The sequence below is a fragment of the Diabrotica virgifera genome, chromosome 4 (assembly GCF_917563875.1).
Source record: "Diabrotica virgifera virgifera chromosome 4, PGI_DIABVI_V3a".
NCBI classification, from domain to species: domain Eukaryota; kingdom Metazoa; phylum Arthropoda; class Insecta; order Coleoptera; family Chrysomelidae; genus Diabrotica; species Diabrotica virgifera.
The window spans coordinates 17169297-17193806 of NC_065446.1; the positions used below are offsets into that span (position 1 = coordinate 17169297).

General features: G+C 34.7%; 1 protein-coding gene across 1 annotated transcript in view; it reads left to right on the forward strand.

Annotated features, from left to right (window-relative positions):
• The first annotated feature begins 189 nt into the window (after positions 1-189).
• LOC114333011 (digestive cysteine proteinase 2) overlaps positions 190-24510 on the forward strand; it is a 47285-nt gene continuing 22964 nt past the window's right edge. The window contains exons 1-6 of the mRNA XM_050649036.1: positions 190-468; positions 1198-1297; positions 8972-9192; positions 13176-13287; positions 14643-14758; positions 15872-16099. Of these exons, the coding sequence (XP_050504993.1) occupies positions 420-468; positions 1198-1297; positions 8972-9192; positions 13176-13287; positions 14643-14758; positions 15872-16099 (826 nt within the window). The 5' untranslated portion in view covers positions 190-419. The remainder of the gene's footprint in view (positions 469-1197; positions 1298-8971; positions 9193-13175; positions 13288-14642; positions 14759-15871; positions 16100-24510) is intronic.

Here is a 24510-nt window from a genome sequence, read left to right on the forward strand (position 1 = left end):
AAATTAAATACAGTATTATGATTTTGTACAACTACTGACTTTGAAAAAGTAGATAAGTACTTCTATTCCTTCGTCAATTTCATTCACATGATTTTTCAATAATTGGCCTACTTCTTTTTGTTTCAATATTTTCGTTCAAATGATGTAAATTGAAAATAAAACAGAGAATACTAATAATTTAAATAATTATATGATTACGTGGCAACGCTGTAACTGCGAGGTTATCAAATTTGCATTACTGCGAGTTATGTTGAATGTTGAAAATTGATTGTTTTGTTTAGTTTTAATTTTAATACCGGCTGACAGTAGCAAAGATCACATAAATAATAATTATTAATTTTGTGTTATCAGCATTAGAGAAACTATACAGTTTAGTTCTTAGAAGAACACCAATGCAGTTAGTTTAAGTTGACATAATTATGGGGTCCTTTACTATTGTGTTATTGTTTTGTTTTATTGCCTCATCAGGTAATTCCCAAAAATTATAATTACATTTTAAATCTCAATTAAAATTGAAGGCACATTTTTACAAAATTAGAGTATTTACAACCTTGTTTTTAGGTTCTATTCTATTATAGTGTGCAATTATTTTATATTAATGATAATATGTAATTATTACACAATTATTCTATTTTTATATTATTGCTGTGTATTGAACTGGCAATTATTCTTTCATTAGATTAATTTTTAATTTGCTTAGTTCTTATTTGCGTATGTGCAAAATTTCGGGCCAATGCTTATTAAATGCATTAATTTTTTTGAAACCTGAAAAAACTAATCAATATTTAAAAAAAATTAAATGCAGAATGAAAGATTACATTATTACCGAGGGCCGAAAGTCCCTTAGAATAAACAAAAGTTTCTTTTGAATGAGATATTTGAAATTAAAAATCACACTTAATTTTCTCTTCTTTTTCACCCCTGTAACTTATTAAAATAAACATTATAGAAGTTTTCAGGGACTTTCGGCCATCGGTAATAACGCAATCGTTCATTCTGCCTTTAAATTCATCAAAAATACTTATTAGTTTCTTAGTTTTCTTAAATAATGCATTTATGAAAGCATTAGCCTGAAATTTTGCGCCTACGACCTTAAAGGAAAAACAATTTTTTTTTTATTAATTCCTCTTATTTTTCTAACTTAAATGTTTAATTAATAAACGATACCACTTTAAATTAAAGCACATATTTTTTCAGTGAATGGCAAAGATCAAACTCCAACTTGGAAGCAAACCTACAGCGTCACAGGACTCTTATCCATTCCATATGCTGAGATTCAAGAACCATTCTCTGCTTGGTAAGTTATCTATTTTACCATCCAAATATTTTGTAGATATCAGAATTCTGTTCTTAGGAAATTAAAACAGTACTTTATACTGAAATTTATCTTTATTGTGTAACTAAATGTGTTGTTGTATCACTTTTTTAATGTAGTGTCAAATTTTGGATACAGGAAAAAGTTTGCTGAGAGTAAGAGATCTGAGATGCTACATGTTTTCGATACTACAGTATGGACTTGAAAGCTGGACATTGAAGCAAGAAGAAATAAACAACTAACAAGCTACAGTAATTTCAAATGTGTTGTTACAGAAGAAGACTTAAAATAGCCTGGTCTTAGCAAAGAATACGAAATAATAAATCCTACAATAAAAATAAAAAAGTTGAGGGAAAGAAAAGAAGGAAAGGTTGTAGGAAGAAGTAGAGTGTCATGGCTGAAAAATTTAAGGGACTGATTTAAATGCTGTTCCATAGAACTCTTCAGAGCAGCGGTAGATAGAATAGAGATAGTAATGATGATATCCAACTTAAAGAAGAAAAATAGTTGGAGGCTTGTCTAGAATTGATTTTGTTCACTACCACATGATAGATTTCTTTACAAGTAAATTTTTGAATTTTTCAAACTCATCGAAAGAAGTATTCAAGGAATCTTTGTATTTCCTCTTATCTGGTTTGGCGACAAGAATTGACTCGAAATCTTTTTCATGTACAATGTCTTTTCAGAACATTGGTTACCATCATAGCTATCTTAATTTTATTCACTGCCACCCTAAATAGCATGCTTGTATCAACACTATATTTTGTAGCACTTATATTTGGGACCTCTCATTATATATCCGAAATATTCCAGCTTTCTCTTCTTGATGATTTTTATAATCTCAGTAGTCTTGTTGAGACACTCTAGTATCGTGGAATTAACTAGTTTTGATGGGAAATAAGCCACAATTTTACTAAAAAAATGATATTATTAACGTTTCGACGCCTAAATCGGGTGTCATTGTCAAAATACAAAAAATATTAATGAATTAAAAAAAAAGAGGGACCGCAGACGTTCGGAAACAATTAGCGTCTCTTTGCAAAGACAATGACGTCGACTTTGCAAAGTAACAAGACACTTACTCAACACACACACTACACATTACTCCCATGACTTAGTGATAAGTTATACAATTACGTGGCTAAAGGTTCTAGTTCTAAACCAAAGCCAGAATCAGAGAAAAAAAAAAAATAATTAAAAAAATTCTTCTAATAATTTATTTAATCTGACTCATTTACATCGGAAATTCAGACATATATTATAAATTTTAAAGTAGAAGACTTTAAAATGATATTGCCAATATTTATGAGTAGCATTCCTGGGATGACTTTATTCAAAGATAGTTCATTGGATTACATAAAATCAACCCCAACTCAAGAATATCCGTCACAAAAAAATCATAACGTGTCATCTGTCTTTAAAAAGACAACCACATGCAATGGTGACAGTAAAATTCTCGCGCTAGAGATTCCATAGTAAATCACAAGGGAAAACCAGGAAAAAACCTCGTGATACTATCCTGACATCGTAAGTATTAGGTCTTACTTTAATTTACTCTCAAAACTAATACCACATTCTGACCTTAATATGGACAGGGTTATTCACTATATTTTTACCCCCCTGTAAACTGCTTTATTTACAGTATTAGAAAAAAATGTAAAATACAAAAGTTATTCTATTTTTAAATTATGATTTTTTCATCCATTTGGGCGTGATGACGTAATCAACTATTTTTTTTAAATAGAAATAGGGGTCAAGTGCTAGCTCAGTTGAAAGGTTATTTAATTCCCTATTCAGTAATATAAACATTAACATGATTAATTATATAGGGTGTCCAAAAAAATTTTTTTAAATTAAATTAATTGACACAAAAATAAGAATGTATGTAATTTATTTAATTCAAAATACATTCTACTTCTGTCAGAAAATAGAAACAAATGTTTATTGAACAAATAAACATTACTTTTCTCTTAAATTCAGTGTTCAAGCTGCCACCCATCACCCATCTGCCTCTTGGCAGTTTGAACATTGAATTTAAGCAAAAATCAATGTTTATTTGTGCAATAAACTTTTATTTCTATTTTCTAACAGCAGTAAAATGTATTTTAAATTAAATAAATTACATACATTCTTCTTTTTGTGACAATTAATTTAATTCAAAAAAATTTTTTGGTACACCCTGTATAAGTAATCATGTTTTATATTACTGAATAGGGAATTAAATAACCTTTCAAATGAGCTATCACTCGACCCCTATTCCCATTTAAAAAAATAGTCGATTACGTCATCACGCCCAAATGGATGACGTCACTAGTACGATATATATGTCAAAAAATCATAATTTAAAAATCAAATAACTTTTGTATTTTACATTTTTTTCTAATTCTGTAAATAAAGCAGTTTACAGCGGGGTCAAAATATAGTGAATAACCCTGTACATATGTTATTTTAAATCATAAATAATATTAATAATACATATTATACAAGAAGTATAGTCCTGAAAGAAACAGATAGTAAAAAAAGAAAAATCAAAGAAGCGGCTTTAATTATGCTGTCTGAAACCAATTGTGTCGCAAATTCCTCGGTAGAATGCAGTAGGATGTGGTTACCAATACTAAAAGAGGAAGTCAATAGAAAGAAAATACCAGGATTAGTAAGTCAATAACATATCGAGTTAGTACATATTTTAGTATTGTTTATATATCTATGTATTATTAATATTATTTATAATTTAAAATAACATATGTACATATTAAGGTCAGAATTTAGTATTAGTTTTGAGAGTAAACTAAAGTAAGACATAATACTTACGATGTCAGGATATAATCAAGAAGTTGTTTCCTGGTTTTCTTTCGTGATTTACTATGGAATCTCTAGCGCGAGAATGTTACTGTCACCATTGCATGTGGTTGTCTTTTTAAAGACAGATTACATGTTATGATTTTTTTTTGTGACGGATATTCTTGAGTTGGGACTGATTTCATGTAATCGAATGAACTATCTTTCAATAAAGTCGTCCCAGGAACGCAACTCATAAATATTGGCAATATCATTTTAAAGTCTTCTACTTTAAAATGTATAATATATGTCTGAATTGCCGATGTAAATGAGTCAGATTAAATAAATTATTAGAAGAATTTTTTTACTAAACAACAACATTTTTAATGTTGTTCTGAAGCTATTTCCTTGTGGCATTTTTATGATTAATTATTTATATGGGAAATAAGCCACAATTAAAATGAGAAAAAATAAAATAAAAATAAAATAAAAAAATGGCTTATTTCCCATATAAATAATTAATAACAACATTTTTGTTTAATTCATTAATATTTTTTGTATTTTGACAACTACACCCGATTTGGGAGTCGAAAAGTTAATAAAATATTTTTTTTAGTAAAATTGTGGCTTATTTCCCATCAAAACTAGTTAATTGCAAAAATGCCACAAGAAAATAGCTTCAGGACAACATTAGTATCGTGGAGTTACGAATATTTTCCGGCCAAGAAACTTTTAAAATTCTTCTATAGCGCCACATTTCGAAACCTCAAGACGATTTAGATCAATTTTAATCACAAGACTCGACACCATAAAGTAAGACCGAGAAGACGTAGCAGCAAAATAGGCGGATCCTCAATGCCAATGTTAGGTCTCTGTTATATGTTATATAATACCTTGGACATCCTTCTAAAAGAGGACCTGGCCTGCTCTATCCTAGATCTAATTTCGCCGTAATTCTCTGAGTTACAATTTAACTAATATGCATATTTGATCAAAATGCTAGTTTCGAAATGCTTAGCATTTTAATAAATTTCGATTTTTGGCCAGCTTTTAATGTAAAATACCACTGTGTGCGGTATCTTATTAGGTGCTCTTCCATTTTGGCATCAATTGGCACCACCTCTAGACTTAACTAATATAGTCATTAATTTTATCGTTTTTTGTCATTTCAGTCACATTGATGTCACAAAATGGAAAATGGTTGAGTTACTTCAGTAGTGATCCTTTTTTTAAGTTAATTTTACCCACTAATCTATTTTGGCTCCACCATACTAATATATTATATTTAATTTTTTATTTATTTATTTATTTATTTATTGCTAATTTACAATCTACTTCAATACAGTAATAAGTAAATATGATGTATGTTCTTGGCTTGTGGCAGGTGTCATCCATTGACGACTCTCTAGAATTTACCTACCAGCTAGGTCTTCTGGCCAAAGTCTTTTCAGACGTCTGTCAACCAGTGGGGGGTTGAATAATTCGTCTATGAGATGGTTTGGGTGGTCTGTGCTGCGATTCATGTATCTTCTGGAGTGGTCAGCAATCACATCATTGATGAAGGGGATGTTGAGGTTTGCATGAAGGGTTTGGTTTGACACATACCATGGGGCTTTAGCTAAGATACGAATAGTTTTTGACTGGAATGTCTGTAGTATTTTGGTGTTGGATGAACTATATTTAAAATTGCCCTCCATTTTCGTATTCTAATTTAGCTATACCTTTACTTATTTTATTTTAGTTTATACTATTTTGTTTTCCATTTGTTTATCTTTAATAATAAATACACATTGGAAATACCCAGCAGCTACTCATTTGGTTCCCCTAATAAAAAATTTATTCGAGATAATTCTAGTTTCACAAACAATTCCATTTAGCTAAATTTTATAATTTTTCATACATATTGATCACAGGAACAGTCAAGATTAAGGTTGAACTTTTGAACTCGTTATCTGCATCTTGGATTATATTAAGTCGTTTAATGTGTTTACTGAAATTTAGTTATTATTTACATTATTTATAAATAATTATCTGCATAAATATATAATCAATACAAAATTAATAATAAACCGCATTTTTTGTTCTATTGTGACATAAATTATTTTATAATTATTAGGTTAACTTCATTTATTTATACTGCTAATACAATTACGGATATTCTTTTTCTACTTCCTCTATTAAAACATTCCCTTATTTCATCAATTGCTATGCATAAAAGATCAATAACATGGATGTTATAAATAATTCATGATTAAGCACCGGGCACCATTTGACCCTCACATGAGTTGGACACGTACTGAGGTTCAGCTACCTCACATCTTGAGCTGAACATGCGCAACTAATGTAAGCCGATATGTGAAACAATTGTGCATAATAGAAGTATATAATTTGGACCACATATACTACACATATAAAGGTTCAAATTTAGATATGAGGCCATCTCAGATTTCGCCTTTTACAAAAATGGCGGGCATTCAAAATGGCGACTATACATATGTGACTAATAGCACGATAACTTTTGAACGAGACGTCAGATTTCAATCAAATTTGGTATATAGGTTCCTTTTTTTTTATGTACAAGATCGAGGTCTTAAACCGGAAGAATCGGTTTAATAGAAGTTGTGTTTTCCTGGTTTTTATGTGTTTTTTTTTTCAATTCTTTCACCCTGCATGTATTAATTTTTCAAAAAGTTAATACAGCCATTGAAAAGAGCGTGAAACTATTTTTTAGGAAAATTTTTTTAACTTTTTTAGTTATGTTAATTACCATTTAATAAATGCATAACGTATCTTCACATGTACCTATGTGCGGCAGATTCGTGCAAATATTATAAGAATTATTGTGCATTTAAATTGTGTAGAAGCATATAATTTGGACCACATATACTACACAGATAAAGGTTCAAATTTAGATATGAGGCCATCTCAGTTTTTGTTCCTTTTACAAAAATGGCGGGCATTCAAAATGGCGACTATGCATATGTGACTAAATAGCACGATAACTTTTGAACGAGACGTCAGATTTCAACCAAATTTGGTATATATGTTCTTTTTTTGATGAATAAGATCGATGACTTGAACCGGAAGAATCGGTTTATCAGAAATTGTGTTTTTAATGTTTTTTTATGTAAAAATATGTTTTCTTTTTCAATTCTTTCACTCTGTATATATAAATTTTTCAAAAAGATAATACCGCCATTGAAAAGAGTGTAAAATTTTTTTTAGGAAATATTTTGAACTTTTTAGTTATGTTAATTACCATTTAATAAATGCATAACGTATGTTCACATGCACCTATGGGCGGCAGATTCATTTTGAATGCCCGCCATTTTTGTAAAAGACAAAATCTGAGATGGCCTCATATCTAAATTTGAATCTTTGTATGTGTAGTATGTGTGGTCCAAATTATATGCTTCTACCATTAAATGCACAATAATTCTTATATTATTATTTGCACGAATGTGACGCACATATGTACCTATATGTGAAGATACGTTATGGATTTATTAAATGGTAATTAATATAACTAAAGGGTTCAAAATATTTCCTAAAAAATATTTTTACGCTCTTTTCAACGCCGGTATTACCTTTTTGAAAAATTAATATATACAGGGTGAAAGAATTGAAAAAATAAACAACATATTTTTACGAAAATATTAGGAAAAACACAACTTCTGGTAAACCGATTCTTTCGGTTTAAGAGCTCGATCTTATATATCAAAAAAATAACCTATATACCAAATTTGGTTGAAATCGGACTTTTCGTTCAAAAGTTATCGTGCTATTAGTCACATTTGTATAGTCGCCATTTTGAATGCCCCCCTTTTTTGTAAAAGGCAAAATCTGAGATGGCGTCATATCTAAATTTGAACCTTTGTATCTGTAGTATATGTCGTCCAAATTATATGCTTCTACCATTAAATGCACAATAATTCTTATAATATTTGCACGAATCTGCCGCATATAGAATTATTCGAATATTATATTAGAATATTAAAATTAGAATCGCCCTAATGATATCCAATCTCCGATAGGAGAGGCACTCAAAGAAGAAGAAGCCGCATATAGATACATGTGAAGATAAGTAGTTATGCATTTATTACATGGTAATTGACATAACTAAAAAGTTCAAAATATTTCCTAAAAAATATTTTTACGCTCTTGTCAATGGCGGTATTACCTTTTTGAAAAGGGTAAAAAAATTAAAAAAAAAACAACATATTTTTACATAAAAAATCAGGAAAAACTAAACTTTTGGTAAACCGATACTTCCGGTTCAGGAGCTCGATCTTACACATCAAAAAAGAACCCATATACCATATTTGGTTGAAGTCGGACTTTTCGTTTAAAAGTTATCGTGCTATTAGTCACATATGTATCGTCGCCATTTTGAATGCCCGCCATTTTTGTAAAAGGTAAAATCTGAGATGGCCTCATTTCTAAATTTGAACCTTTATATGTGTAGTTTATGTGGCCCAAATTATATGCTTCTATCATTAAATGCACAATTCTTATAATATTTGCACGAATCTGTCGCATATAGGTACATGTGAAGATACGTTTTGCATTTATTAATTGTTAATTAACATAACTAAAAAGTTCAAAATATTTCTTAAAAAATGTTTTTACGCTCTTTTCAATTTTCTGAGGAAACATCTCTGGATGTTTACCTCACCACGGCACCATATTTACATTAATTAATTTAATGTAAGACCAACAAGTTGACTTATAGATGTTTGTTTTATATCTGATTGTCAGTAAAGGGAGATAATAAAAAAAATCAAAAATTACACTTTGATTTCTACCAAATACACTCAGTTGTTCTTTATATTCATATAAATAGTGTATTTTAAAAACTAAGGAAAATTTTAATTTCAGGTATGATGAACCATCAAAACGATCGCGAATCGATTATTATGGAGATATGGTCAAGACATATCAACTGGGCACACCAGGTTATGGTGTAAGTTTAAAAGTTACTCCAGTTACAACAGAAACTGAAGAAAATGTTAGAAGTTGCCTTATGGTTAATGGCACGGAAGAAATTAGCATTACTCCGCAAGCCATTTTACCAGATTTGACTGGATTTAAATCTGATGGTAAGTATATAATACATACAAGGTGATTCAGTGAAACGGTACGATTTGACAACGCTGCTGACGATAAAATAGAGGAGCCGCGGGCTTGCGACGTAAACGTTGTGAATCTAGACTAGAGAGTGGGGAGTATAGTTATCATGGAGGCGTGGTCTTGTGAACAACGCGCGTTTGCTGTGAAAGCTTATTACAAACATGGTGAAAGTTTGAGCGTGTACAACGAGCATTTCGTTTACACTATCATTTGCTGCACCGCGTTGCAGTTCCGTGTAACGTGGCTATTAAGACTTGGTTTAGAAACTTTGAAAGTAGTGGTTCAATATCACAGAAAATAGTGGCAGTGTCATAACTGCTCGCACACCACAGGAAATATGGAAGCGGTGCCAAATTCATTACATTTGAATCGTCGCAGGGATCTTCGAGCACTCGCGTGTAATGAATTTAGCACCGCTTCAATATTCTGTGGTGTGCGAGCAGTTGTGATACTGCCAGCTCTTTTTGTGATGTTGAACAACTACTTTCAAAGTTCCTAATCCAAGTCTTGTAACTTGGTCTTGTGAACGGGGCGGCAAATGGTAGTGTAAACTAAATGCTCGTTGTACTCGCACAACACTTTCACCATTTTTGTAATAAGCTTTCACAGCAAATGCGCGTTGTTCATAAGATCACGCCTCCATGATAACTAAACTTCCCACTCTCTAGATTCACAACGTTTACGTTGCAAGCCCGCGGCTCCTCTACTTTATCATCAGCAGCGTTGTCAAATCGTACAGTTTCACTGAATCACCCTTTACATATTATGTAAACTCCTATGCAAATTTACCGCCTGATTCATTTTTTAAGGAACATTTCTTCATTTTCAAGTGTCATCTCCGCGACGAAGGTCGGCAATCATTATAGCTATTCGGACTTTTGAGATGGCTGCTCTTGTTCATTTGATGTACATCCGTACCATTCAATCAGGTTGCGCAGCCATGATATTCTGCATCTCCCTATGCCTATGCTTCTTTTTCCTTGGATCTTTCCCTGCATAATGAGTTGGAGCAAGTCGTATCTCTCTTCACGTGTAATATGTCCCAGATATTCCAATTTTCTGGTTTTGATTGTATTTAAGACTTCCATTTCTTTTCATCTTTCTCAGAATATATTTGTTTGCGACGTGTTATGTCCATAACCTTTTTAGAATTCTTCTATACACCCACGACTGGAATGATTCCAGTTTTTTCACTGATGCCGATTTCAAGGTCCAAGCTTCCATTCCATGAAACAAAGTTGGGAAACGTAGCATCTAGCCATCCTAACTCTTAGCTCTAACTTCAAATCTCTGCTGCTGAGCACTCTTCTCATTTTGTTAAAATTTACTCTAGCCTTTTCTATTCTAATTTTAACCTCCTGGAAGTAATCATTTGTGGAGTTGATCATTGTTCCAATATATGCATATTGGTCTACTTGTTCGACATTAGTTCCCTTTATGAGGAGATTCTCGTTATTTCCTTGAGTTTTAGATATTCTTATACATTTTATCTTCTTGATGTTCATTGTTAGACCGTATTCTTGACCATACATCGCTATTCTGTTGACCAGTCTCTGAAGATCTTCAATATTTTCGACTTTATTCCAGCTATTTCGCCTTTAAGGATCTCTTCCGGGTAGGCATTAAAAAGAATTGGCGAAAATACGCATCACTGTCTCACCCCTCGTCTAATTTCAATTTCCTCTGACAGCTGTTCGTTAACACGTACTTTTGCTCGCTGCTTAATTATAGTAAAGTTCATATCAAACCCTTCTTTCAGTGCATCGTAGTTTGTCGAATTCTCTGTGTCGTCATTATTATACATAAAACTCAGAAAATTATGTAATTGTTGATGGATAGTTGCATACTTTCACAATGTCAAGGGGTAAAATTACAATTGTCATTCTAGGTTAATATCTTTCAACATTTTATCGTTGCCGCACTGAAAGAAGGGTTTGATATGAACATTATAGATTCGGTATGGCTATGATCCTGATGTCATTGTAGTCTATCTTCTTTGATTTCAGGACATTAATTAATTAATCATGTCGTACTTTATCGGATGCAATATTTATTATAGTCAATAAAACACGCATATATATCTTGATTGACTTCCAGGCACCTTTGTATTAGTATATTAAGGGAAAAAAGAGCAGCTTCACGCATTCCTAGGTCTTTGCGAAACCCAAACTGTGTATCATTAATATATATGTCCAGTTAAGGAACATTTGTGCTTGGTTGCACCAACAGATATTAAGCCTTAAATATAAATAGGTACCTTAAGCTTAAATATAAATGTAAATCCTTATGCTGAGGCCACACTGGCGTCTAATGCCGTTAACTATCGCATTATGTGACATATTTCGGACAGCTTGGATATTAGTGCACCCTAATTATGTCTGTAGATTTTGGCATTGGATCCGAGCATGACATGTAACACCGTTGCCGTATCCTCTATTTTTTCATACTATCACATTACAATTTTTTGATATGTATTATGTTTGTGTATGAAATGTATCATTTGTGTATTTTAGGTATGTTCTAATATGTTATGTATAGATAGGTTTTTACTTGATTATTTTAAATCATTGTGAAGTTTAACTTGCTAGAAACCGTGTAATATTGTGTAATGTGTAAAAAATAAGTTGTATTGAAACACCAATTAAGTAAAGTTTATTATGTTGTTGTTTTCACCAATTTTGAAAAAAATGTGAAAACTTTGAATTATCCACGTCCGTCTGTCCATCCGTCCGTCTTGTCTGTCTGTTTGTAAACTCAACTCCTCCGTCATTATACCAGGTAGAATGACAAATGAGGTGTCAAATGAAAGCTTATAAACCGAGCTTGATACTAAAGGTGAGAAATTTGACCTAAGCTGTCTGTCCGTCCGACCGCCAATATAACTCCTCCGTTACTATACCAGGTAGAATGACAAAAGATGAGAAATTTGACATCGGACTTCCGGTTTTAGATTTGCAACCGTAAGTACTGTTTTAAGGTCACCGAAATAGTATAAGCGATATATCATTCGACGTGCCTTACCAAGATGAGAACAAATGTAGAATTTTGGTTTTTATATCATTTCCGGTTAAATAGTTCTAACCGGAAGTGCCATATTATAGTCGCAGAAATACATGTAACACATCAATCGAAGCGTATTGAAAAGTCGAGTTTGAATCTTTAATTTCGATTTTGAAGTCATTTCGGTTTAAACAATTATGACCCACAGTTTAGTAAATATAACTGAAAATTAGTAAAATCGTATATCAATCGACGCAAAGTTACAGGAAGAGTTAAATTAACAGACGGACAGACAGACAACCTAGGTCTAATTTCTCACCTTTAGTACCGTCCTTGGAATATAAGCTTTCATTTGACGGAGAAGTAAATGTTCTTATAAAATTATTCTATTATTCTTGTGGGTACATTTAACATTGATTGAAATTATTAAAGAAATAAAGAAAACAGTATGGCAACAGTGTGACGCACAAACATAAGATTCAGCTGTGGGTTACATAGGGTGCACTAATAACCAAGCTGTCCCATATTTCTAATGCAAATAATGCTATAATTAACGGTATTTGGCACTTGTGTGGCTCCACTAGCAAAATGTAAGCTGATCTTAGCTAAGCTGGAGCTTAAGATCTGTTGATGCAACCAGGCATTAGAGATTATTATCTTGATTAAAGTATTAATGTCCTTTTTCTGACCAAACGGACGTAGAACATCTTTTTGACATTTGAAGCGCATATAGTTTTATTATATTCAAACTATTAGTTTTTTTATACGACCTTTTCGTATGAACTAAAATTTGACTATACAGTAATACATGATACTATAAATAACATGATACTATAAATAACGTTATTTATAGTATCAAGTAATTTTTTTTTTATTTAAATTTATGTGTCTCGGCTGCAATGGCCATTGACACGTATCAAGTAATAATACACTTAATTGCGATAATTTTTAGGAAAAGAAGTAGTAAATGGATTTGAAACTGAAAAATGGACCTTAGTTAATATAGTTGGACACAAAGTAAATAGATATTCCATGTGGATCAAAGATGGAGGAATACCAGTGAGGTAATTTATGGTCTACTTTAAAAAAAGAATGTGTGTACTTTGTACGCACGTAAGAAGTTACACTTCTATTATATGATTTCAACGAAATCAATATACTTTAAACAGTTTGTTTATATTTAATTTAAATATTAAACTAATTTTAATACTTACTTTCCAAAAATTTTTATTAAAACAATACCAAAAATTAAAAAAATAAAAGAATAAAACACACACAAACACATTGAAAAATACCACAAAGAAATAATTTCTGAACAATAATTGTTGCCAAAAATTTTAACTAAATACGTATTTTCTGAAAAAAATTATATAATAATATACTAACAATCATAAAATTTATAAAAAAAAATAGTAACTTGCATTGGGATTGAACCCACAAAGCGCTTTCCGACTGCGCCAAATTCGCGTATCTGTCGTGTGGGAATATACACCAACTGAACGTTTACATGTTTACACCATAAACTTTTTGACAGTTGTTTATTACTTATATGAATTTAATCAAATTAGTTTGATTTTTGTGAAATTAAAGGATTATTTTGTGGAATAACAATATATTAGGTGAATATTGGTAGAAATTTTGATGGTAATCAAAGTATGTAAAATCAAAGCATTACATGTACTATTTTGGTAGGTTCATTTTAAATTTTCCAAATAGGTAGGTACCTATGTAATTTTTTATTAGGATACTGAAACATTTACAATAATTATTACGTACTTGTCGCTTTTAAAAACTATTTAAAAAGTCACTACAATTATAAACTTGCTTTTTTCTCTGAAAAACTAATATACACAACATTTTTGTTTATCTATAATCTCCATATTGAACAATTATTGACAGATGATTTTAACACCCAATCAGATCCCGTATAACGTTTGAGTGACTAATGTCGTTGTGCGCATGCGCCAGGGAATGTAAAAATTTACCCTCGTGCCTAAAGAAGTATAACTTCAAACATATACGTAATTAGTTGCCTGAACAACTTATATAAAATTGTTGCCAAACCTATTGTTTTTGTTTTACCTGTCGTCTTTTTTAACATTAATTTGAAAAGTGTGCTGATACATGTGTTCTCGTAAAAATAACTCATTTTACTATTTGTAGTTTATTTTGATATTTCACTTCGGAAATTGTTCTCAAAATAAAAAAGATTAATAAATAAAATTTATTAGTATTTTGTATTTTGACAACGATTTTCGAAGTGGAAATCGAAACGTTAAAATATACTTATTTTATAGTAGAATTGTGGAATAAGCGATAATATTTTTTTACATAGAAGGAATAAAAATTTGGCTTATTCCCTATAAAAATAGTACATTGTATTAAGATGCCATTTATCGTAAATTTGATACTTTTTTAGATATGAAATGAAAGGATTTAATTCTTTGTTGGGTAGCCACTACGATCACTATTATCTGGACTATTATACTTACGACCCAAGTCCCATTTCAGATGATACATTTAGAGTTCCTGCCGGTAAGTCCTATTTATTATATTATATCCTTTTAATTAAATCGACGCTGTTTAATTATTACGAACTATCTGACCGGACAAACTTCGTCTGATCAAAAATTGACAACAGAACAAACAATAAAAAAAAATATTCAAAAATTTTCTGTATCTATACGCAAATATTTAACGAATACAATGCTTTCTGATAAGATTTTTTTGCAGACGAATGTAGACCAAAGTGTACGGGTATAAAAAAATGTTAGAGTAGAGAAATCTAATGTTTCTGGAAAGTTGTCCAGGTCCATCGGCATCAAGTCGTATCATTTTTATTATATTATTTATTAAGATCAACAGGCCTTGTAGTCCTAGGGTCAAAATGTTTACAATTCTAAATAGGTACGTTTTATTTTATTTAGTCTTATAAATTTTATTTAATTTCACTTCAGTCTTTTTATACGCTTCTTCCCCTCCATAACCTTCTGTCCAATGCTAGTTCTTTCCATCAATGTTACTTTTCTTCAGATCTTTCATACACACTGTCCTTCCATATTTTTCTTGGCCTGCCTTTTCTTCTCTTTTGTATTGGTCTTGGTGAGAGTACCCTTTTTGGCATTCTTTACTTTCCCATTCTTTCGATGTGCCTCTTTTTGGCTCTTTTGGACGAGTATTTTTTTCTCCATATATTTGTACTATGACGTTCTTTTTTTTTCTTTTTGAATCTCTCATATACGTTGTCTTTTCCTCATTTATTTTAAGTCCCAATTTTTTGTCTTCCGTTATTATGTTTTTTCATTAATGTTTGTAGTTCTTTCTGGCTTGTTGCTAATAGTTTCAGATCATCTGCAAATGCTATGCATTGGTCGCCGTTTTTAAAATATCGTTTCTTGCTTGTTTATTCTGCTTTTCCTGATTTATTTTCCGTATTATCTTTACTAATTTTTAATGTAAATTTCACTTTTTGGTTTTGGGGCTATTTAGCAGGCAAAATGAGTTTACTGAGGATGGACTGATAAGTCCGAAAACGTTCTGACCTAGGTACAAAGGTAATCCATTTGGATTTTTTATAATTTTAATTCTTGATTAAATTAGACCAATACAACTTACAAACTTATTTATAAATAATGCTTTATTTTTTAGATCTAGAATGCAGCGCCTTCCCTGGGCCTGGAGACAAACATATTTATACTTTTAACCCAATGGCTGAGTTTATCAGACCAGAAAAGACCGGCCATCTTGATTTCGAATTTAATAAGTTTGTTAATAAGCATAGAAGGCAGTACGCTGATAAAAACGAACATGAAAACCGCAAATACATATTCAGCCAAAATATCAGATTTATACACGCCGTAAACCGACAAAACAAAGGTAATAATTGCTATTCTACTATGATCATCATTACTTATGTGTTTTCGTTTTTGAGTTGTGCCTTTGTGGGTTTCTGTTCTTCTTTCTTCTTCTGCTTCTTTTCACGAAGAAAAAGTGCTCTTCCACCATGACAACGCACCGGCTCACATCTCCGCCGTAGCCATGGCCAAATTGTTCAAATTGGGGTACGAACTGCTGCTCCATCCACCGTATTCTCCAGATTTAGCCCGTTGCGAGTTTTTTTTTGTTTCCAAACTTGAAAAAGACACTCACTGGGTAGGATTTAAGCCTAATGAGGAGGCCATGTAGACCTCGAGCAAACGTATATTTCAGACAGGTTAAAGAACTTGGAGCACAGCTGAGTCAAGTATATGGAACTAAAAGGAGACTTGACGAATGTTAGAAATAAATCACCACTTTTTCAAAATTTTCCGTCGCTTATTAAGTTATGAAATATGAATCATCAAATTGGGTCATTTATCAGATAATGTATGTAGTTGGATAATAGTTATTTATGTACCAAGTCAGTAAAGAGTCTTTACTGACGTGGTGCATACAAAATTTTATCGCCATTCATAAAAAAACATTAACACTTACTTAATTACATCCTTCTAATGAAAAAAATGTGTGTGTACTTTGTACGCACGTAAGAAGTTATAGGTACTTCTATTATTATGATTTCAACGAAATAAATATATTTTAAACAGGTTTATCGTAATTTTATTTAAATAATAAACTAATTTTAATACTTTTTAATATTTTTTAAAAATACCAAAAATTAAAAATACCGTTAATAATTACGTCATTGTTTATGAAGTGTAGCCTTCCGCAGCGCAGTTGCTTTTCCCGTGATGAATAGTAGAAAATCTAAATAAATATATTTGCTAACAAATTATCAGTACCTAAATATCTATCACAGTCCTATATATAATCGAATTAACAAAAACATTATTTCATACTATATTCGCATTAATACAAAACTTAAAAGATTTATCAATTCTTTTAATTTTAGACGAAATAAAAATTTCGTATGACAGTAATGACAGAAGGCTCTTGCATGATGACCGATTTCGATGTTTAATCGATAGTTGTAAGGTATCAATATTGAATACCTAATTACTAAATCTGTAAAGTTTTGAATTATGTTTTATAAATATAATTTCAAAATACTACAGAATTTCACTTTCTTACATAAATTTAATTAATAATAACGTAAATGTTGTACAATATTTTTAATAATTAAAGTAAATAAATTTCAAGTTCACTCAAATAAATAATTGATTACTGCCATCGACCACTTACATTCAATATCAGTTAATTTGATTAATCGCGGCAGGTAAAGTAAAATTCTTCTTTCAGTACAATAAAGTGTTACTTTACTGCCGCAAATGGCAGTACATGAGTACAATAAGGAATGACTTTAGTGACGGGTAATTTAAATATTTCCATTTTATGACAACTTAGTAGATATTCTATACTAATTGGAAAATGAACTTGTGTTTGTCGTAAATTGTAATATAATTGATTTATATATCTCTCGTTAATTTTGCATTCCAAGAAAATATGGTTTAAATCTCTAATCGAAACATTATCACAAAAACATACTGATGAATTAATTATTCCTAAAACAAAAATGAATAACCATTTTCAATTTCGTTGCAAAACGAAAATACAGCCGAACCATATTCCAGTCCAATCAGAGAGTGCTGCAAGCACCCCTACCGGTTTCGAAACTTATTAGTCTCTCATCAGGAGGCACATATGCTGCTCTCCCCGATCCAACCAAAACAAACCCCAGCGTGCAGTCCCGAATTGCAACGAACGAAATGGCATAGATGCCCTAGCGGCAACTGCTAGCAAAAGACTAAGTTTTCACTCTAATGGCATATAACATATCCCACCAGAATGAAAACAATGGGAACCTTCTCTGGTTACACCTCCGAGGCTTCTACAATTTGCAAGCCATACGGATGCTGAGACTAAGGAAGATGAGGGAATTCTACAATTTACAATTCACGTCACATCTGCTCAGCGCGGTAAAGTTCCAACGAGACTGGTTCCCTTCATACTCCACACAGAGTAAATGTAAATCAAAAATGAATAACCATTTTCAATTTCGTTGCAAAACGAAAATACAGCCGAACCATATTCCAGTCCAATCAGAGAGTGCTGCAAGCACCCCTACCGGTTTCGAAACTTATTAGTCTCTCATCAGGAGGCACATATGCTGCTCTCCCCGATCCAACCAAAACAAACCCCAGCGTGCAGTCCCGAATTGCAACGAACGAAATGGCATAGATGCCCTAGCGGCAACTGCTAGCAAAAGACTAAGTTTTCACTCTAATGGCATATAACATATCCCACCAGAATGAAAACAATGGGAACCTTCTCTGGTTACACCTCCGAGGCTTCTACAATTTGCAAGCCATACGGATGCTGAGACTAAGGAAGATGAGGGAATTCTACAATTTACAATTCACGTCACATCTGCTCAGCGCGGTAAAGTTCCAACGAGACTGGTTCCCTTCATACTCCACACAGAGTAAATGTAAATCAAAAATGAATAACCATTTTCAATTTCGTTGCAAAACGAAAATACAGCCGAACCATATTCCAGTCCAATCAGAGAGTGCTGCAAGCACCCCTACCGGTTTCGAAACTTATTAGTCTCTCATCAGGAGGCACATATGCTGCTCTCCCCGATCCAACCAAAACAAACCCCAGCGTGCAGTCCCGAATTGCAACGAACGAAATGGCATAGATGCCCTAGCGGCAACTGCTAGCAAAAGACTAAGTTTTCACTCTAATGGCATATAACATATCCCACCAGAATGAAAACAATGGGAACCTTCTCTGGTTACACCTCCGAGGCTTCTACAATTTGCAAGCCATACGGATGCTGAGACTAAGGAAGATGAGGGAATTCTACAATTTACAATTCACGTCACATCTGCTCAGCGCGGTAAAGTTCCAACGAGACTGGTTCCCTTCATACTCCACACAGAGTAAATGTAAATCAAAAATGAATAACCATTTTCAATTTCGTTGCAAAACGAAAATACAGCCGAACCATATTCCAGTCCAATCAGAGAGTGCTGCAAGCACCCCTACCGGTTTCGAAACTTATTAGTCTCTCATCAGGAGGCACATATGCTGCTCTCCCCGATCCAACCAAAACAAACCCCAGCGTGCAGTCCCGAATTGCAACGAACGAAATGGCATAGATGCCCTAGCGGCAACTGCTAGCAAAAGACTAAGTTTTCACTCTAATGGCATATAACATATCCCACCAGAATGAAAACAATGGGAACCTTCTCTGGTTACACCTCCGAGGCTTCTACAATTTGCAAGCCATACGGATGCTGAGACTAAGGAAGATGAGGGAATTCTACAATTTACAATTCACGTCACATCTGCTCAGCGCGGTAAAGTTCCAACGAGACTGGTTCCCTTCATACTCCACACAGAGTAAATGTAAATCAAAAATGAATAACCATTTTCAATTTCGTTGCAAAACGAAAATACAGCCGAACCATATTCCAGTCCAATCAGAGAGTGCTGCAAGCACCCCTACCGGTTTCGAAACTTATTAGTCTCTCATCAGGAGGCACATATGCTGCTCTCCCCGATCCAACCAAAACAAACCCCAGCGTGCAGTCCCGAATTGCAACGAACGAAATGGCATAGATGCCCTAGCGGCAACTGCTAGCAAAAGACTAAGTTTTCACTCTAATGGCATATAACATATCCCACCAGAATGAAAACAATGGGAACCTTCTCTGGTTACACCTCCGAGGCTTCTACAATTTGCAAGCCATACGGATGCTGAGACTAAGGAAGATGAGGGAATTCTACAATTTACAATTCACGTCACATCTGCTCAGCGCGGTAAAGTTCCAACGAGACTGGTTCCCTTCATACTCCACACAGAGTAAATGTAAATCAAAAATGAATAACCATTTTCAATTTCGTTGCAAAACGAAAATACAGCCGAACCATATTCCAGTCCAATCAGAGAGTGCTGCAAGCACCCCTACCGGTTTCGAAACTTATTAGTCTCTCATCAGGAGGCACATATGCTGCTCTCCCCGATCCAACCAAAACAAACCCCAGCGTGCAGTCCCGAATTGCAACGAACGAAATGGCATAGATGCCCTAGCGGCAACTGCTAGCAAAAGACTAAGTTTTCACTCTAATGGCATATAACATATCCCACCAGAATGAAAACAATGGGAACCTTCTCTGGTTACACCTCCGAGGCTTCTACAATTTGCAAGCCATACGGATGCTGAGACTAAGGAAGATGAGGGAATTCTACAATTTACAATTCACGTCACATCTGCTCACATCTGCAATTCACTCGTTGGAACTTTACCGCGCTGAGCAGATGTGACGTGAATTGTAAATTGTAGAATTCCCTCATCTTCCTTAGTCTCAGCATCCGTATGGCTTGCAAATTGTAGAAGCCTCGGAGGTGTAACCAGAGAAGGTTCCCATTGTTTTCATTCTGGTGGGATATGTTATATGCCATTAGAGTGAAAACTTAGTCTTTTGCTAGCAGTTGCCGCTAGGGCATCTATGCCATTTCGTTCGTTGCAATTCGGGACTGCACGCTGGGGTTTGTTTTGGTTGGATCGGGGAGAGCAGCATATGTGCCTCCTGATGAGAGACTAATAAGTTTCGAAACCGGTAGGGGTGCTTGCAGCACTCTCTGATTGGACTGGAATATGGTTCGGCTGTATTTTCGTTTTGCAACGAAATTGAAAATGGTTATTCATTTTTGATTTACATTTACTCTGTGTGGAGTATGAAGGGAACCAGTCTCGTTGGAACTTTACCGCGCTGAGCAGATGTGACGTGAATTGTAAATTGTAGAATTCCCTCATCTTCCTTAGTCTCAGCATCCGTATGGCTTGCAAATTGTAGAAGCCTCGGAGGTGTAACCAGAGAAGGTTCCCATTGTTTTCATTCTGGTGGGATATGTTATATGCCATTAGAGTGAAAACTTAGTCTTTTGCTAGCAGTTGCCGCTAGGGCATCTATGCCATTTCGTTCGTTGCAATTCGGGACTGCACGCTGGGGTTTGTTTTGGTTGGATCGGGGAGAGCAGCATATGTGCCTCCTGATGAGAGACTAATAAGTTTCGAAACCGGTAGGGGTGCTTGCAGCACTCTCTGATTGGACTGGAATATGGTTCGGCTGTATTTTCGTTTTGCAACGAAATTGAAAATGGTTATTCATTTTTGATTTACATTTACTCTGTGTGGAGTATGAAGGGAACCAGTCTCGTTGGAACTTTACCGCGCTGAGCAGATGTGACGTGAATTGTAAATTGTAGAATTCCCTCATCTTCCTTAGTCTCAGCATCCGTATGGCTTGCAAATTGTAGAAGCCTCGGAGGTGTAACCAGAGAAGGTTCCCATTGTTTTCATTCTGGTGGGATATGTTATATGCCATTAGAGTGAAAACTTAGTCTTTTGCTAGCAGTTGCCGCTAGGGCATCTATGCCATTTCGTTCGTTGCAATTCGGGACTGCACGCTGGGGTTTGTTTTGGTTGGATCGGGGAGAGCAGCATATGTGCCTCCTGATGAGAGACTAATAAGTTTCGAAACCGGTAGGGGTGCTTGCAGCACTCTCTGATTGGACTGGAATATGGTTCGGCTGTATTTTCGTTTTGCAACGAAATTGAAAATGGTTATTCATTTTTGATTTACATTTACTCTGTGTGGAGTATGAAGGGAACCAGTCTCGTTGGAACTTTACCGCGCTGAGCAGATGTGACGTGAATTGTAAATTGTAGAATTCCCTCATCTTCCTTAGTCTCAGCATCCGTATGGCTTGCAAATTGTAGAAGCCTCGGAGGTGTAACCAGAGAAGGTTCCCATTGTTTTCATTCTGGTGGGATATGTTATATGCCATTAGAGTGAAAACTTAGTCTTTTGCTAGCAGTTGCCGCTAGGGCATCTATGCCATTTCGTTCGTTGCAATTCGGGACTGCACGCTGGGGTTTGTTTTGGTTGGATCGGGGAGAGCAGCATATGTGCCTCCTGATGAGAGACTAATAAGTTTCGAAACCGGTAGGGGTGCTTGCAGCACTCTCTGATTGGACTGGAATATGGTTCGGCTGTATTTTCGTTTTGCAACGAAATTGAAAATGGTTATTCATTTTTGATTTACATTTACTCTGTGTGGAGTATGAAGGGAACCAGTCTCGTTGGAACTTTACCGCGCTGAGCAGATGTGACGTGAATTGTAAATTGTAGAATTCCCTCATCTTCCTTAGTCTCAGCATCCGTATGGCTTGCAAATTGTAGAAGCCTCGGAGGTGTAACCAGAGAAGGTTCCCATTGTTTTCATTCTGGTGGGATATGTTATATGCCATTAGAGTGAAAACTTAGTCTTTTGCTAGCAGTTGCCGCTAGGGCATCTATGCCATTTCGTTCGTTGCAATTCGGGACTGCACGCTGGGGTTTGTTTTGGTTGGATCGGGGAGAGCAGCATATGTGCCTCCTGATGAGAGACTAATAAGTTTCGAAACCGGTAGGGGTGCTTGCAGCACTCTCTGATTGGACTGGAATATGGTTCGGCTGTATTTTCGTTTTGCAACGAAATTGAAAATGGTTATTCATTTTTGATTTACATTTACTCTGTGTGGAGTATGAAGGGAACCAGTCTCGTTGGAACTTTACCGCGCTGAGCAGATGTGACGTGAATTGTAAATTGTAGAATTCCCTCATCTTCCTTAGTCTCAGCATCCGTATGGCTTGCAAATTGTAGAAGCCTCGGAGGTGTAACCAGAGAAGGTTCCCATTGTTTTCATTCTGGTGGGATATGTTATATGCCATTAGAGTGAAAACTTAGTCTTTTGCTAGCAGTTGCCGCTAGGGCATCTATGCCATTTCGTTCGTTGCAATTCGGGACTGCACGCTGGGGTTTGTTTTGGTTGGATCGGGGAGAGCAGCATATGTGCCTCCTGATGAGAGACTAATAAGTTTCGAAACCGGTAGGGGTGCTTGCAGCACTCTCTGATTGGACTGGAATATGGTTCGGCTGTATTTTCGTTTTGCAACGAAATTGAAAATGGTTATTCATTTTTGATTTACATTTACTCTGTGTGGAGTATGAAGGGAACCAGTCTCGTTGGAACTTTACCGCGCTGAGCAGATGTGACGTGAATTGTAAATTGTAGAATTCCCTCATCTTCCTTAGTCTCAGCATCCGTATGGCTTGCAAATTGTAGAAGCCTCGGAGGTGTAACCAGAGAAGGTTCCCATTGTTTTCATTCTGGTGGGATATGTTATATGCCATTAGAGTGAAAACTTAGTCTTTTGCTAGCAGTTGCCGCTAGGGCATCTATGCCATTTCGTTCGTTGCAATTCGGGACTGCACGCTGGGGTTTGTTTTGGTTGGATCGGGGAGAGCAGCATATGTGCCTCCTGATGAGAGACTAATAAGTTTCGAAACCGGTAGGGGTGCTTGCAGCACTCTCTGATTGGACTGGAATATGGTTCGGCTGTATTTTCGTTTTGCAACGAAATTGAAAATGGTTATTCATTTTTGATTTACATTTACTCTGTGTGGAGTATGAAGGGAACCAGTCTCGTTGGAACTTTACCGCGCTGAGCAGATGTGACGTGAATTGTAAATTGTAGAATTCCCTCATCTTCCTTAGTCTCAGCATCCGTATGGCTTGCAAATTGTAGAAGCCTCGGAGGTGTAACCAGAGAAGGTTCCCATTGTTTTCATTCTGGTGGGATATGTTATATGCCATTAGAGTGAAAACTTAGTCTTTTGCTAGCAGTTGCCGCTAGGGCATCTATGCCATTTCGTTCGTTGCAATTCGGGACTGCACGCTGGGGTTTGTTTTGGTTGGATCGGGGAGAGCAGCATATGTGCCTCCTGATGAGAGACTAATAAGTTTCGAAACCGGTAGGGGTGCTTGCAGCACTCTCTGATTGGACTGGAATATGGTTCGGCTGTATTTTCGTTTTGCAACGAAATTGAAAATGGTTATTCATTTTTGATTTACATTTACTCTGTGTGGAGTATGAAGGGAACCAGTCTCGTTGGAACTTTACCGCGCTGAGCAGATGTGACGTGAATTGTAAATTGTAGAATTCCCTCATCTTCCTTAGTCTCAGCATCCGTATGGCTTGCAAATTGTAGAAGCCTCGGAGGTGTAACCAGAGAAGGTTCCCATTGTTTTCATTCTGGTGGGATATGTTATATGCCATTAGAGTGAAAACTTAGTCTTTTGCTAGCAGTTGCCGCTAGGGCATCTATGCCATTTCGTTCGTTGCAATTCGGGACTGCACGCTGGGGTTTGTTTTGGTTGGATCGGGGAGAGCAGCATATGTGCCTCCTGATGAGAGACTAATAAGTTTCGAAACCGGTAGGGGTGCTTGCAGCA